Source organism: Symsagittifera roscoffensis, chromosome 6 (genome assembly GCF_963678635.1).
Source record: "Symsagittifera roscoffensis chromosome 6, txSymRosc1.1, whole genome shotgun sequence".
In the NCBI taxonomy this organism is placed as follows: Eukaryota; Metazoa; Xenacoelomorpha; order Acoela; family Convolutidae; genus Symsagittifera; species Symsagittifera roscoffensis.
In genome coordinates, this window is record NC_087067.1 from 35579507 (window position 1) to 35593084 (window position 13578).

At 38.6% G+C, this 13578-nt stretch overlaps 1 protein-coding gene across 1 annotated transcript; it reads right to left on the reverse strand.

Annotated features, from left to right (window-relative positions):
- Positions 1–2697: 2697 nt before the first annotated feature.
- On the reverse strand, positions 2698–9029 carry LOC134847590 (cytoplasmic FMR1-interacting protein 2-like). Its single transcript, XM_063864688.1, has 2 exons — positions 6140–9029; positions 2698–4525 (listed from the first exon to the last, which is right to left on the reverse strand). The coding sequence occupies exons 1-2, from the start codon at positions 9017–9019 to the stop codon at positions 3581–3583; spliced, it is 3825 nt and encodes a 1274-aa protein (XP_063720758.1). The 5' UTR covers positions 9020–9029; the 3' UTR covers positions 2698–3580.
- Between the last annotated feature and the right edge of the window lie 4549 nt (positions 9030–13578).

Here is a 13578-nt window from a genome sequence, read left to right on the forward strand (position 1 = left end):
AACAAGTTCTCTACATATTAAAGAAAAACCCGTCATAGCAAACCATTTTGAAATCAGATTGATTTCGTTGGGAAACACAGTCGTTGTCACAAGAAGACACAACGATTGATGCCCCTAACTCCAGCGTCCTGGAACTTCTCTAACAAGAGGAACCGGACAAGAATACGATGTTCGCCAAATACCAACGTTCATCATCCATCCTTTGAATTGCAGAAAGATAATTCTAAAAAACTCTGTAAAACCCGGATGGGTGGAACCTGATCTAAACTACATTTTATGATTGGATAAATTAGATATTTTACCACTGTAAAGTATTTAATATTAACCAATCATGATCCATCTAACTAACAACCCACTTATTTGTAAGTGCTGAAATTACTTGTAATTTCAGCACCAGAGAGATTTGAATTTAACTTAGAAATTAGTTGTCTCTCCGAGAGAACTTCAGCAGCCGCAACAAACCAGTATACCCTAGATCTATTGAGCCTAGCAGAGACTAGTTAAACACCCTGAGACTAGTAAGTATAAGAGTAAGATTAGGATCGGTATTAGACTAAGAAGTTGCACGAATCTATCCGGCCGAAAATAAGATAGCGTGACGAGCAGACGGTGTACCCTATCCGAAATTACTCTATGGGTTAACCACATCGGACATAACTCATGATTCTCAGTTCAATTTGGAACGATTTTGTAGAGCTGAATAATTCGCCACACCTAATATTTTGCGTTAATTTTTGGCATCATTAGAACATCGTCGTAGAGCGCACAAGTTAGTCCTTAGCAGCTTCACATTGGCACTTTTCAAATTGCAAGAAATTAACAAAAAAATGGAAGTAAGGTTTTAGTTGCACGAATTGCAAAAATTATTAAATCGAGCATTAAAATGGAACTCACAATTCTTTATTCAAAATAATTTCTAATTATAAGCAGGTGAATTCAAATCTATGTTTACCTATCATGTTTGCGCCCCATTTTTCGCCACTTCAGTTTAATTACGAGAATCAAATCCTTCTAAAAGACCAGTAACAAAAAATGTCAAGTTGGGATGCTTCATTCAGTTTTTTGGCTCAACATGCAAACGAAACTTCACTTCATGGTTTTGAATACATTTTTACACGCAAGAAAATTTTTGTCGTTCGATATTGGTTATTTGTCATAATTCTGTCCTTGACTACATGTTGTTTTTAATTGACACTGACAGCTTATGATCATGTAATAACTAAGCCTGTTGTTACGAATATCGAGTACACGAAATATACTACGGCAACCACGAAATATATTACCACGAAATAATATCGAGTACTACGGCAACCGAACCTCACCTTATAGTGTTGTGCTATCCCAACTGAGCGGTGTAATCCCTCATACGCGAAGGACCGAATGCCTCAAAACAAAAATCAGCGAATCTGATTTCAGTATTCTAAAATTTGAAAAGAAAGTAAATATTTCCAGGGACTGAATATTGAAATTGGCCGAACATAAAAACTGCAGAAATATGCAACATTTTCAAATTGTCACTGATCACCGCCGTATTGGAACAAGTTTTATATTTCAAGGGTTTCGTTGTGAAAAAAGCAAAATATTGCTTGATTTAATTCATTTTAATTGAATGGCAATTGCCTCTTTTTAACAATTAACTTTCGGCTAATTTTGTTTTCTGTCCTACACCCACGAAATTTTTCGCTCATTCGGTCCTTTGCGCATGAGAATAGCCCCCCAACTGAGCCACATCACCATGTGCTAATACGATCACCAGCCACCAATGAAGCGGGAAAACCTATTCTATTAAATTAGCACTATTAGCTACATACACACAAGTTTAACACAAAAATGAAGCTGAACTTCGCAAACATAACTGTTAAAAAATGGCATAAAATAGCTATACAAACAACGAGGTAAAATAAGGTGAAAACGTTAAAAAATGCCTTCAAAAATAAAAATCATCCTGACTCAGACTTGAATTTTTCCTACCAGTAGATTAGGAGTCTCACGTCCTCGCATCTGCGCCATGGTCGCTTGGAAAAAAACTAACACTTGTCACCAAAAGCAGGAAGAGATCCTTTTAAAATGACTATGGTTCGAAATGTACCGAAATGAGAACTTTTAGTTTTATTTTAATTAGGAAATTGTGAATTGATAATATAACAAAGTTTGCTAGTGTAAATGAACACTTTTTATATGACTGTTCAATTACTGCAAAAAATCAGGCAACGCTAACAAGTGGAAACAAGGATAGCCGGTTACTGTGCAAGTAGCGCAAAATGTTCGGACCATAGTCTTAAAATAAAAAAAGTTTTTTTTTTTCAAATTAGTGTCGTTTTTTCTGCGTGTTTTTCTGACTATTAAATGACCACCTATTTAAACATGGGTGGGGGAGGTATGGCGTAACAAAGTTGAATCACGCTCCATAGTCGGTAGAACTCTCCGTTATCCGCTCCGCTCATAAGAGCCGCTAATTTATCCTGCCTATTTTGCCATAGTGTATGGTTCGACAAAGTCTGTCCAATTCGCTTGTTTTTAAGTTGTTTTTAAGTCATATTCAAACCATTGCAGAGTTACAATTAGTTTTTTTCATTTTATGAAATTTATATCCATTATTTAATGACTTATATAAGGCAAGCTGGAAAAAACACGTTTATTTAATTTTTGTCTGGATAAAATAAACCAGCACTATCACTTCTTTGCTTTAGAAAAACGAATACCGAAAAATGAATTCAAAGTTGTTTATCAGCTATTCTACTATGAAATGACCACCTGACTAATGGCTTGCTTATATCATTTCAGGGACACATCACAATTCGAGACACAATAAGATAGAACAGCGATGCAAAAATGGTGAAGGTGTCCGGCTATTACATAATCTGGTGCAAGTTAGCGTTATGTAATAAAGTTGTTATATTACATAGCATCATCTTTATGTCATTAATGAATAATATTGCACCATCACGGTCAATTCCTCCACTTATTACACTAAAGTGCTTTTTTATCAAAAAAAATGTTAAATCCATCACTATATTATAAGAAAAATTTGCAAGCATTCGAAATGGAACCAAATATAAACAAAAATACTTTAGAAATGACATGCAAGGTGGGCTAAAATTTCCAAATTGAAATTTTACTGCTGAATGTCAAATAGAGCAATCAACTTCTGTTACAAAAATTAGAAGAATTCAAACTGCAAGCTTCTATGAATTAAATTTAAAAAACTAACACCAATATCATTTGCTGTTTGATGGAAGAACAAATTTACTCAGCAAAATTCAAATATCTACTGCGTCTTTTAAATCCGAGAGCCAGAATTAAATCTTTTAAAATTTCTTAATAGACCCGGAAGCAAATAAATTATTAACTTTATAAATTACCAGAATTTTGAAAATAGCGAAAAGGAAATTATTGGATCAGCTATTTTCTAGGTTATTTGTGCAACTGGGGTTAAAACTGTTCTGAAAATTGCAGTGAAATAAGTAAGAAACGAAGGGACAAAACATGCTTCAAAATAGCAAATTTAGCAAAATCCTCTTTACAATGTTAACATTATTTCTAATAAATAATTGGTTTAAGTTCGATAAATAATTCTGAATCACCAGTTTCGACTAACAGTTGCAGTTTGAACGCCGTACACGTTAACATTGTGCACTTTATCCGCGGAACTGTCAGAGGGAACTTGCAAATATCTGTTTATCATGTTGAACAACTGTGTGTGCAGCGCCTGGAAAGATTTCACCCGTTGCAGAAAGTCCGCAATGTTTATACTTTCACTCGAGTTCGAGAGAACAAGAATTTCTTTGAGCGGCTGGTCGTCACAGTCTGCATTGTCAAGTAGAGAAAAGCACATGTCTGTGGCTTCGAACTTTTTCTGTTGGCCACAGAGTGCCATTAGAGTGCATGCACCTAAGACGACCCCATCTCCTATTACGTCAACTGCGAGGTAGTTATGTGACTGTTTAAACATGGGTGGGGGAGGTATGGCGTAACAAAGTTGCATCCCGCTCCATAGTCGGTAGAACTCTCCGTTATCCGCTCCGCTCATAAGAGCCGCTAATTTATCCTGCCTATTTTGCCATAGTGTATGGTTCGACAAAGTCTGTCCAATTCGCTTTAGGAACGTGTCGAACACTGACAGTCCACAACAAAGCCGTTCCTTTGTGAGCAAATCTGACTCGCGTACAATATTTGCCTCGGTTTCGGAGCAGCAGTTCTCGATTACTGAGACTGCGTGGTGCGTTCTGTACTTGGCTTCTGCTCGTTTCTTTTTCTCTTCTTTGTTATCACCCGGTCTGATGAACTGCTTCGGGATGTTCATCTGGAAGAAAGAGGCCTGGATCAGGTCCTCCACTTCCTCGAGCGATAGATTCTGTTCCAGCAGCTGGACTAGCTGGACTGCATTGCCCAGGTGGTTCAAAGAGTGCATGAGTCCGACCCTATCGGTACTGTGGAAGAGATTGTATTGGCTCTGAATGTACTGATGAAGTGCCTCGTCTACTTTGACGTGTAAACTGCAAAGTTTGTTCTCGTAAGGCATCACCTTAAAACAATCAACAGCACTTTCAGGAGACTACTTTTACTAGTCATCTGTATCGCTTTTATCCTTTAAAAGTAGGAGAATCACTTCCGAAAAGTTTTACTGTGTGTGGATGTGAATATAGCTTATTTTGACACCAACTTGCAACTCTGCCTAATAGTAACTCGAGTTATAGATTCACGAAATAGCGCAGAAAAAGCCATTTAATTATATTGAAACAAAAAGTCCAACGCAGTCGAGATAACACTTCATAGACGAAGCCAAAAACAACTAATCACTCAAAAAAACTTGAACAGATAAATTGAAGACTCTTTGGACGTGTCAGTACCCAAATCTGATTACAAAATACTTGCCTAAACCACTGCTTCAAACTGGCACGCTAAATACACCTTTAGCCAGACAAACATAAACAACAACCAGACAAACATGTATCTGAGAATCGTTTTAGCGTTGCAGTACTGTAATGAAACCTTATATTGTGAACAAACTAATTATTATGAACACATTCTTTTTCATACCTCACATCGTAGTAATCACGCATTAAGCCATACTTGCACGGCAAACTAATATAAATCTTGAAAAGTTGCAATGTAGCGCGAGGGGAGTGAAAAAGAGTTAATCTTTTTCCGTCAATTTTGGTGACCTTATTTTTTTGAAGGTTCTTCGTTTTCACTCAAAATATTTAGACAAAGGCAAAGCTTGCCAAGCTGCTCTATTTATAAATACGCTGCTCAAAATTGAAAGAGTTCAAAAAACACTTTTGAGAAGCCTATTAAGATAAGAAACAATCGTCATGTTAAAAAGACAAATACTGCGAAGAAATACAAACAGCCTATAAAATAACTTTTTTTCTGAAAAAATTCATGAAAACTTAGCTCTAGATACAGTATCTCAGCATCATGAAGCAATTTTCCATGCTTAATGACTGCGATGATGTAAGTTGGAGATGATGCTTTAAGTCATCCTGACAACAAAGTTCTTCACAGAAAAAAGCCTGTTGCGAAGGTAATAATAAACATAGCCAACAGAGCAGAGCGCAAAGAAACAGAAAAAATGACTTGTTTTTTGAAAAAACTTCAACTTTCCAATCTCGAACAAAAAAAAATATCTTCATGCTTTGTATTTCAAGAGCAAATTATTATTGACTTTTTATGTATTTATAAAAAAAAAACAATCCAATTTCAGAAAACTGGGTTAATTAGGAAAACTTTTTTCCGCTGGGAAATCTAAAATTTAAATTCCACTTTCGATCACGTTTTTTTTGCACCATTTCAGCTTACGAATTGAAGAGAGCATTTTGCCCACCCTATAGCAAGTAAACTTGAGTGCATATATACCTGGGGGCATTCATACAAGCATTTATAAGTATGAATGCATTTCTTTTGTTATTAGAGCATCTTAAAGAAAAAAAAAACGAGAACCAAATCATCACGGCCTATATAAGAGTTTGGACTACTTTCATCGCTTCTTAAAAAATTTGTCTTCTACTCGATTGACTCAGTTTCACGTATGCTTTAACGAAGCGGATAGATCCCATTTTGTTTAAGTTACGCCTAAACAACCTTGAACAAGACTGCACTGAAACTGTGATGTGAAAAATACATGACAATAGCAAACCTTCAGAAGTCGAACGACTCGATTAGCCAGGTGGACATCTGTGAGGTTGTCAGTGGGCACCAAACTTGACGTCACTTCCTTGACAATCTCTTCAATCAGAACAGCTATCCCTTGGTACCCCAACACCCTGCATAGAATCTTCATGTGTTCCGCGCCAATAAACTTCGAGCTTAGATCACATATCTGTGCATACGCTTTGTTCAGCGGTGCTGACCCAAACAGATGAAACAATTCCACATGACTCAACGGATTCTCACGGTGCTTCAGAGGCAAGCCTGCGTTGCTAACTAACTGCTTCACAAATCGCTGTGTACTGAAGTTAAACGTGTAGCCTGGTAGTAAGCTTTGGTTTATCTCATGGTAAACATGAACAGTTATTATGCCATACGGCGCTGTTATATTATTGTTAGCCTCCTTGACTAAATCTTCGAATGTCGGCAGCAAAACGAATTCGCTGAGAAGTTTGTGACATAATTTATTCACTTCGAGTAATGTGTCCAGCTCTACCAGACCATGTAGATCGCGGCTTGTAAACCGTCGGATGGCGACTCTTAGAGACTGCTGGAACAGCGAATTGATTCGCTGACCAATGACGCGATTCAGGTCCACTGATCGACCGAGCAATTGCACGTGACGTTGGTGAAGGATTGTGTCGTATCTGATTCCATGTGGGAACGGAAGGTCTTGACCCAATTTAGACTTTTCAGCTCTGAATTTCTTATCCAAGAGCAAACTTGAAGACAACACTTTGTAATGCTGGTAGATTTTCTCAGATAGAGTTACGATCAGTTGATCAAAACAGAGATTGAGCTCTGCTTCTATCTCGTCGTATAGAAATTGTTTTTTGAATTTCGTGAGAGCATAGGTGCCTGAGTCGTTATAGAGATCGAATGGTACCAGGAGGTGTTCCAACATTGCACTACAGTCGTCCGAACTGACAACATGGCTGGCTAAGATCCAGGGCATGGACATATCGATTGGAAACTGGATATGTTTTCCCATGGACATTTCCAGATAGAATTCCCTGAACCAAAGCTGGGATAAATCACATGCGTCGAATAGACTCTGATTGAAATTCAACATGTAGCTCCAGAAGTAACTGTTTTGGTGGAACTGCTCAATTGTCTGCACGCATGAGCCTTCTAGTTCTTTTCTCAGCGAGTCCTTCTTCTTAGCTCCTCCGGCTCCTCGTTCACTTAAGGAACTCTCGATCATCGTTCGAACCATGTACAATTGTGTACTGGAAGGTCCGACAGACTTTCGGGGCAGAATAATCGTGTAACCCCCTTTTGGATCTTTCTCGCCTTTCAACGCCGGATCATCAACAGGAGGCCGTTTGTCGTTCCAGTCGGCGCAGCAATCGCGGATTGCCTGCAGATGCTGCTGTAAATTGTACCTCTTTCTCTTGACCGCCTGGCGAATTGGTTCTCTCAGCGCAAGCTGTACAAAACTTTGCAGTTCGTAGTAAGTGTATCCTTTGACTGCTTCAACGAGCATACTTTCCATTTCAAACATGAGTTTCTGCATGCTCTTGATCATCGAAATGACTTCAACTATGGCAGAACATTCCTCCGGAGTGTAATTATATTTTGTAACCAAAGCGTAATCTGTGTCAGCGTCATCATTAACTTTATGTGCTTTGTCCCTGGAAGGGTTGACTAATTTCCAGGAAAACACTTCCGATATTGCTGAGTTCCAGCTAGCAACTGACCTCAGACAATGCAAAGCTGCCAGATATATTTCTTTATTTCTCTGGTCTAGCTTCTCAGCAGCACAATATTCGCCCAAAAGCGCCTCGTTTCGAATTTTACTCAGCTCCACGATGAGAGCATGATGCTCTACTCTCATTGGAGCAATTTTGTCCATTATTGATGACTGAATGCAAACATTTCCGGTTTGTGTGCATGTCCAGCGGGCAGAATTGTCGTGATAACATTTGAACTTTTTGATGTAGGTGGGGAGCTCAATTTGCATGTCTCCATAGATGGGAACGACTTGTAAGTTTTTAATGAATCTGTCAATTTTAGTAACGTTTATCTTCTTCTTTTCTTCCAGTTTGTGAACTGGAATATTCATTCCGTCCAGCAAGTATAGCCCGAAAACCATCACCTTAAGCATGATTTCTTTTTCCTTTGGAAGCACATAGTGTTTATTTTCGTACATGTTGCAGCATGCATTCAGCACGTCAGCTAGCAAATCTTCAGCACCTTGAATATGCTCAAGTTTTGTTTGCAAACTTTTCGAAATTTTGTCGTTGTCTGCCAGAAACAGAGTTAGGTTCTGAGATTCGTGTATCATTTGACTGTCATTCATCTTTTTCAGGATCTGATTTGCTCGTCGGTAAGCAGCATGATCATTTTTAATCGAGGCTTTTGCGTTCTTCAGCGCGTCCAAAACTGCAAACATGTTAATAAACCGACCAAGCGTCCACAAATACACTTCTGACACGAAATCTTTTCTGCACATTCGTTTTATTTCAGTAATAAACCTTTCAGTAGCTTTGTTAACAAAATAGTAGAAGTTCTTCAACTTAGTTATTTCCGGTTCATACACATCAATAATTTTCTGGTAGACTTCAATTTTATCATATTGGTCTGTGGCAGGCAACGGTTGAGCCCTGGAGCAACATCGCCAGGTGTACATCATGACTGCATATTGCTCTCCCTCTTCCAACAAAGTGTTTAAATTAGCCTGCACGACAGCTTCCTCGTTGAACTTGGCATTTCCCATGATAAACGAATTCCTGTCTTGAAAGTTCGTATCGAAATCCGCTCGATACAGAAGGCTGGTGGAGTAAGCTTCAATTGCCGGCACCGCATCGGCAATCGAGATTTCAGCCAGCACCCGTACATTCGACAAGGCATCTTCTAGCATCGGCATTTTATCATGCCATCTAAAAAATCAAGATTTTATCTCCTAAGTGCTAAACATCTTTTCATTTTTTTCTTGATAAATGCTTGAATAATTATTAAATTATCCTGCACGATAGAGCGTGATAGCCTTTGATAGAGCGTAATGACAACCCGAAGTGCTCAGTTTTACTTAAATTAGAATTTAGTAATGCATTCAACTCGCTTAATAGAAACAATGCTGAATCACAATTTCTGGATCCACCCGGAGTAGTAGTAGTAGTAGTAGTAGAATAGGCTTCAGAGCATTAGCTCTAGGTAGTTGCACCCCTTTTACAGTCCATGTTTTATCTCAGTTTGTTGTAAACATTGCAGTTTCCACATCTGCATAAGAGTTTCCATGTACATTTGTTCACTTCACTGTACATTTTTTTGAAGTATTTCTGGTATATGTAGGCCCGAGTCCCTTTGCTTGGTCTAAGGCTAAAAGTTGGGCAGGCTCGGATAAGACAGTTGTATAGATGTTTCACTCGTCTGAAAAAATAGTCGTCCGTTCTTTGCAAGTGGCTTTTTGAGATTTGAAATTCGCCTCTTGATGACTATCGGGTGATTTCGCATGATTCAGATGGTTTTCGTTCTATTTCTACATCGTAACGATTTTCAAGCATGGCTATCACTATTTAAATGTCGTGCATTTCCATGTATAGGTTCAAAGGAAGAAGGGTCAGGTCCTTCAGTCTTTCAGTATAGGTTTTGCTTGTCCCCAAAATTTTTGAACTCGATCGAGTTGTTCCATGTTCGATCTGCTAGGAGTCCATGCGTGGGATGCGTATGTTACTATGGGTACTACATACCCAGTATATGCGTTAAGCCTGGTGGTCACACTGCTTTTCATAGTCAGACTTCGTTTAATCTGGAAGAGAGCACTAATTGCTTTGGATGTCCGACGAGAGCAATTTTCGTTCCATGTGAGCTTGTTGGACACAATCAGTCATAGGTCACGCTGTGAGTTTACTGAGGAAAGATTTTTGTTCGGGAGACTAGCTTTTAAATCACCTTTGATGCCGAGGAGCGTTGATTTTTTGATGTTGTGTTGCATTTTGTTTTCATGTAGCCATTTCTCTTTTTCAGAGTTGCAGTGTCAAGGGAAGTTTGATTTAGTAGAATGGCCTTAAAGTCATCTGCGTACCCAAAACTGTCTGTGTCATTCATGGTTTCAGGTAGATCGTTTATGAAAAGTAAGAACAGCAGCGGTCCCAGAATTGAACCTTGCGGAACTCCACTGGTGACTTCTTTTAGGGTTGAGCTACAGTCTTCAATCTTAACGCATTGCTTTCTGTTGTTGAGGTATGAATATATCAGTGACGGCAATTTCCCGCCAATTCCAAAAATTTTGATCTTCGTAAGCAGAATATCATGAGGTACAGTGTCGAATGCCTAGGCAAAATCCAAGTATAGAACTGCAAGTTCTTGTACATCCTGTTGATCGTTCAATTCGTATATTCGGTCAAGAAATAGAAGAAGTTGAATTGTGGCGGATCTACGCTTTCGAAATCCATGTTGACTTTCATGTAATCTGTATTTCACTTTAGTATAGAATTTGTCAAATATTATTTTTTCAATCAATTTTGAGCAGCAGCAGACTAGGCTGATTGGTCTATAGCAACTGACATCGGTTTAACTTCCTTCCTTGAAAACAGGGGTCACTTCACTAATTTTACATATTTCAGGAAAAATTCCTTTGTTGAGGCAGGTTTGAAATATAAGGGTAAGTGATTTGCATAGAGTTTTGTGACATGATTTCAAAATGAGATTGCCAATGTTGTCGTGTCCCATTGATTTATTGACATTAAGTTGCCTCATTATTTCGCTAACTTGACTTTGGTTAACAATAAATCTATTCAGCTCACTTTTTGGAAAGAGGATACCGGTTTGATGTTCTTTTGTGCCAAACACGCTGACGAAATAGTCATTGAATAATTCACTTTTTTCTCTTTCATTTGATGATTCAGTGTTTCCGTATTTGACCGTCGAAGGAATTGTTGGGATCTTGCGTATGCATTTAAGGTATTTTTGAATTTTGCTGAAAGTTCTTCCTTCTAGGACGGTTTTTTCATATTCCGCTATGTCATCTTCGGAAAACCTTTGAATATCTTTTTCAAGTTTTTTGATCTTTAATAGTCTTTCGAGACCTTGTTTTGGTTTTCTTTTCATTGTTTGAAGTTTTTTGATGAGGTGGGAGGTGGCTGGCGTGATCCAGGGTTGTAACCTTGATCGATGCTCAGTTATTCTAGGTACAAATTTTTCGATTTTTTCCCACAGCCATTCGTACCATTGTCGGATAATTTCGTTCACGTTACTGTAGCAGTACGGGATAAACGGTTCAGTTTCTATTGAAGAACTTAAGAATAATTTAAGAAATTTAAGAATTTAAATTTAAGAATTTAATTGAAGAGTTTATGGAGTTGTTCAAATATACTTAGTGCGCCTACAGTAAGCCGAGTTATCTTTTTTACGAAAATTCCACCATTAGGTGTCGGAGGACGGATCACAACAAAATGATCCCGAGGCTCCACCGCTTTTGCTGAAACAATACAGACGCTGACATTCAGACACTGACTTTCAACTCTCATACCAGAATTGAAACTGTTTATGAATAAACTGAATCATGTTTATTCAAATCGCCCCGAATTGTATAATTACACCCATTGCGCGTATGGTAACCCTATTTACCTTTTTTACGGAAGCTTTGTCATAATGTCAGAAGACGGAACTCAGCAAGGTGATCCTGAAGCCCCACCCCTTTTTGCGGAAACAATTCATACACTAGTCAAACAGTTGGAGTCGAAAATTAACATCTGGTATTTAGATGATGGGAATTTAGCCGACGACTATAAGGTAGTAATCCGGGACCTTAAAAACATTCTGAAATTGGAACAAATTTACGGCCTGAGCTTGAACAGTGAGAAGTGCGAATTTTGTTTTTTGGGACCGCCTACTAGTAAACAGTATAATTCAATTTTAACACAATTTCGAAAAATAAGCCCCAAAATAAAAATAAAAACAAAAGAGGAACTCCTCATTTTAGGATCTCCAATCGGCGAACTTTGCCGTAAAGAAATGCTCGACGAAAAAATTAAGGAGCTTGAAAAAATCTCGGATGTCATTGCCAAACTAGACGCCCATTATGGTTTTTACCTCCTGAAAAATTGCTTTAGCATGCCAAAACTCCTATATTTTTTGCGTACGAGCCCTTGTTTTTTGCAAAATGATTTTTTGGAGCGCTACGATAAATTACTAAGAAATTCGTTACGCAAGGTCACTAACGTGAAAATGGATGATAATCAGTTTCTAAAAGCAGTTCTCCCGGCAGCCAAAGGTGGCTAGGGCGTTTCTTCTGCTCGACTACTCGCTTTACCCGCTTTCTTAGCCTCAGCAGTAGGAGCGAAAGATGCCTTGAGCGAAATCTTTGGTTTGGAGCATGCGGATGGAACCTATGATGATGCGCTTAAACGGTGGTTTGATCTTGGAAAAACTGAAATGGCTCCGGAATATGAAATCCAAAAAAATTGGACGGAGCCAATTTTTGACAGCGAAATTGCAGACCTGATTTTGCGACTCGAACCAACGGACGTAAAAAGATTCAACGCGTTCCAAGATAGATTTGGCTCCCAATGGTTGAACGTCATCTCGTGCAAAAATTTAAGGTTAAAACTGTCGAACCAACAACTCAGAATTGCGATAGGACCTCGATTAGGCTCAAAAATATGCGAACGGCATAAATGCGTGTGCGGAAAAGACGTTACCGGGGATGGTTGGCATGTTCTTTCTTGCCTCAAAAAGGCAGGGAGATTCTCTAGGCATTCAAACCTGAATGCCCTTATAAAGCAGAATTTATCATCTACTCACATTCTGTCTGTTTTAGAACCACGACACCTCTACAGGACCGATCAGAAGCGACCAGACGGTTTGACGCTCGTTCCATGGGCTGTTCGTAAGCAGCTCTTGTGGGATGTATTGGTAGTAGACTCCTTACCTCCTTGTAGGATTAATGCCGGGTCTATTTGTAACCCTGGTACGGCTGCCGCTGAAGCGGAAGAGCGAAAAATTGACAAGTATTAAGATCTTGTAAATGATGGATATCTTTTTCAACCGCTAGCTTTTGAAATTTACAGCGCGGCCGGCCCCAGCACAGAATTTTTTTTGAGCAAGCTTTGTAAGAACCTAAGCATATGCACCGACGAACCCAGTGCAGGCAGCTTTTTAAAACAGAGAATCTTCCTGGCAAGACAGATTGCGAACGCCGCTTGCGTACTCCGAACAATAAATGACAAAATAACTTTCGACTAAAATTTTTACTTGTAACACTTGTAGTATATTATATTTTCTCGCGTATCGATTTTAATTGAAAAGGACTTAAACACTTGTCATCTTCATCATTATCACTTCCATATCTAGAAATTTCCAAGGATTTTGACTGGAATACGTGATGAAGGGACTCCTGACTGTAACCTCGGTTACTGTGATACTTTTGACTTTCTGATTACCCCTTAAAAAAAAGAGAATTGAAACTTATACCTAACACTCGTT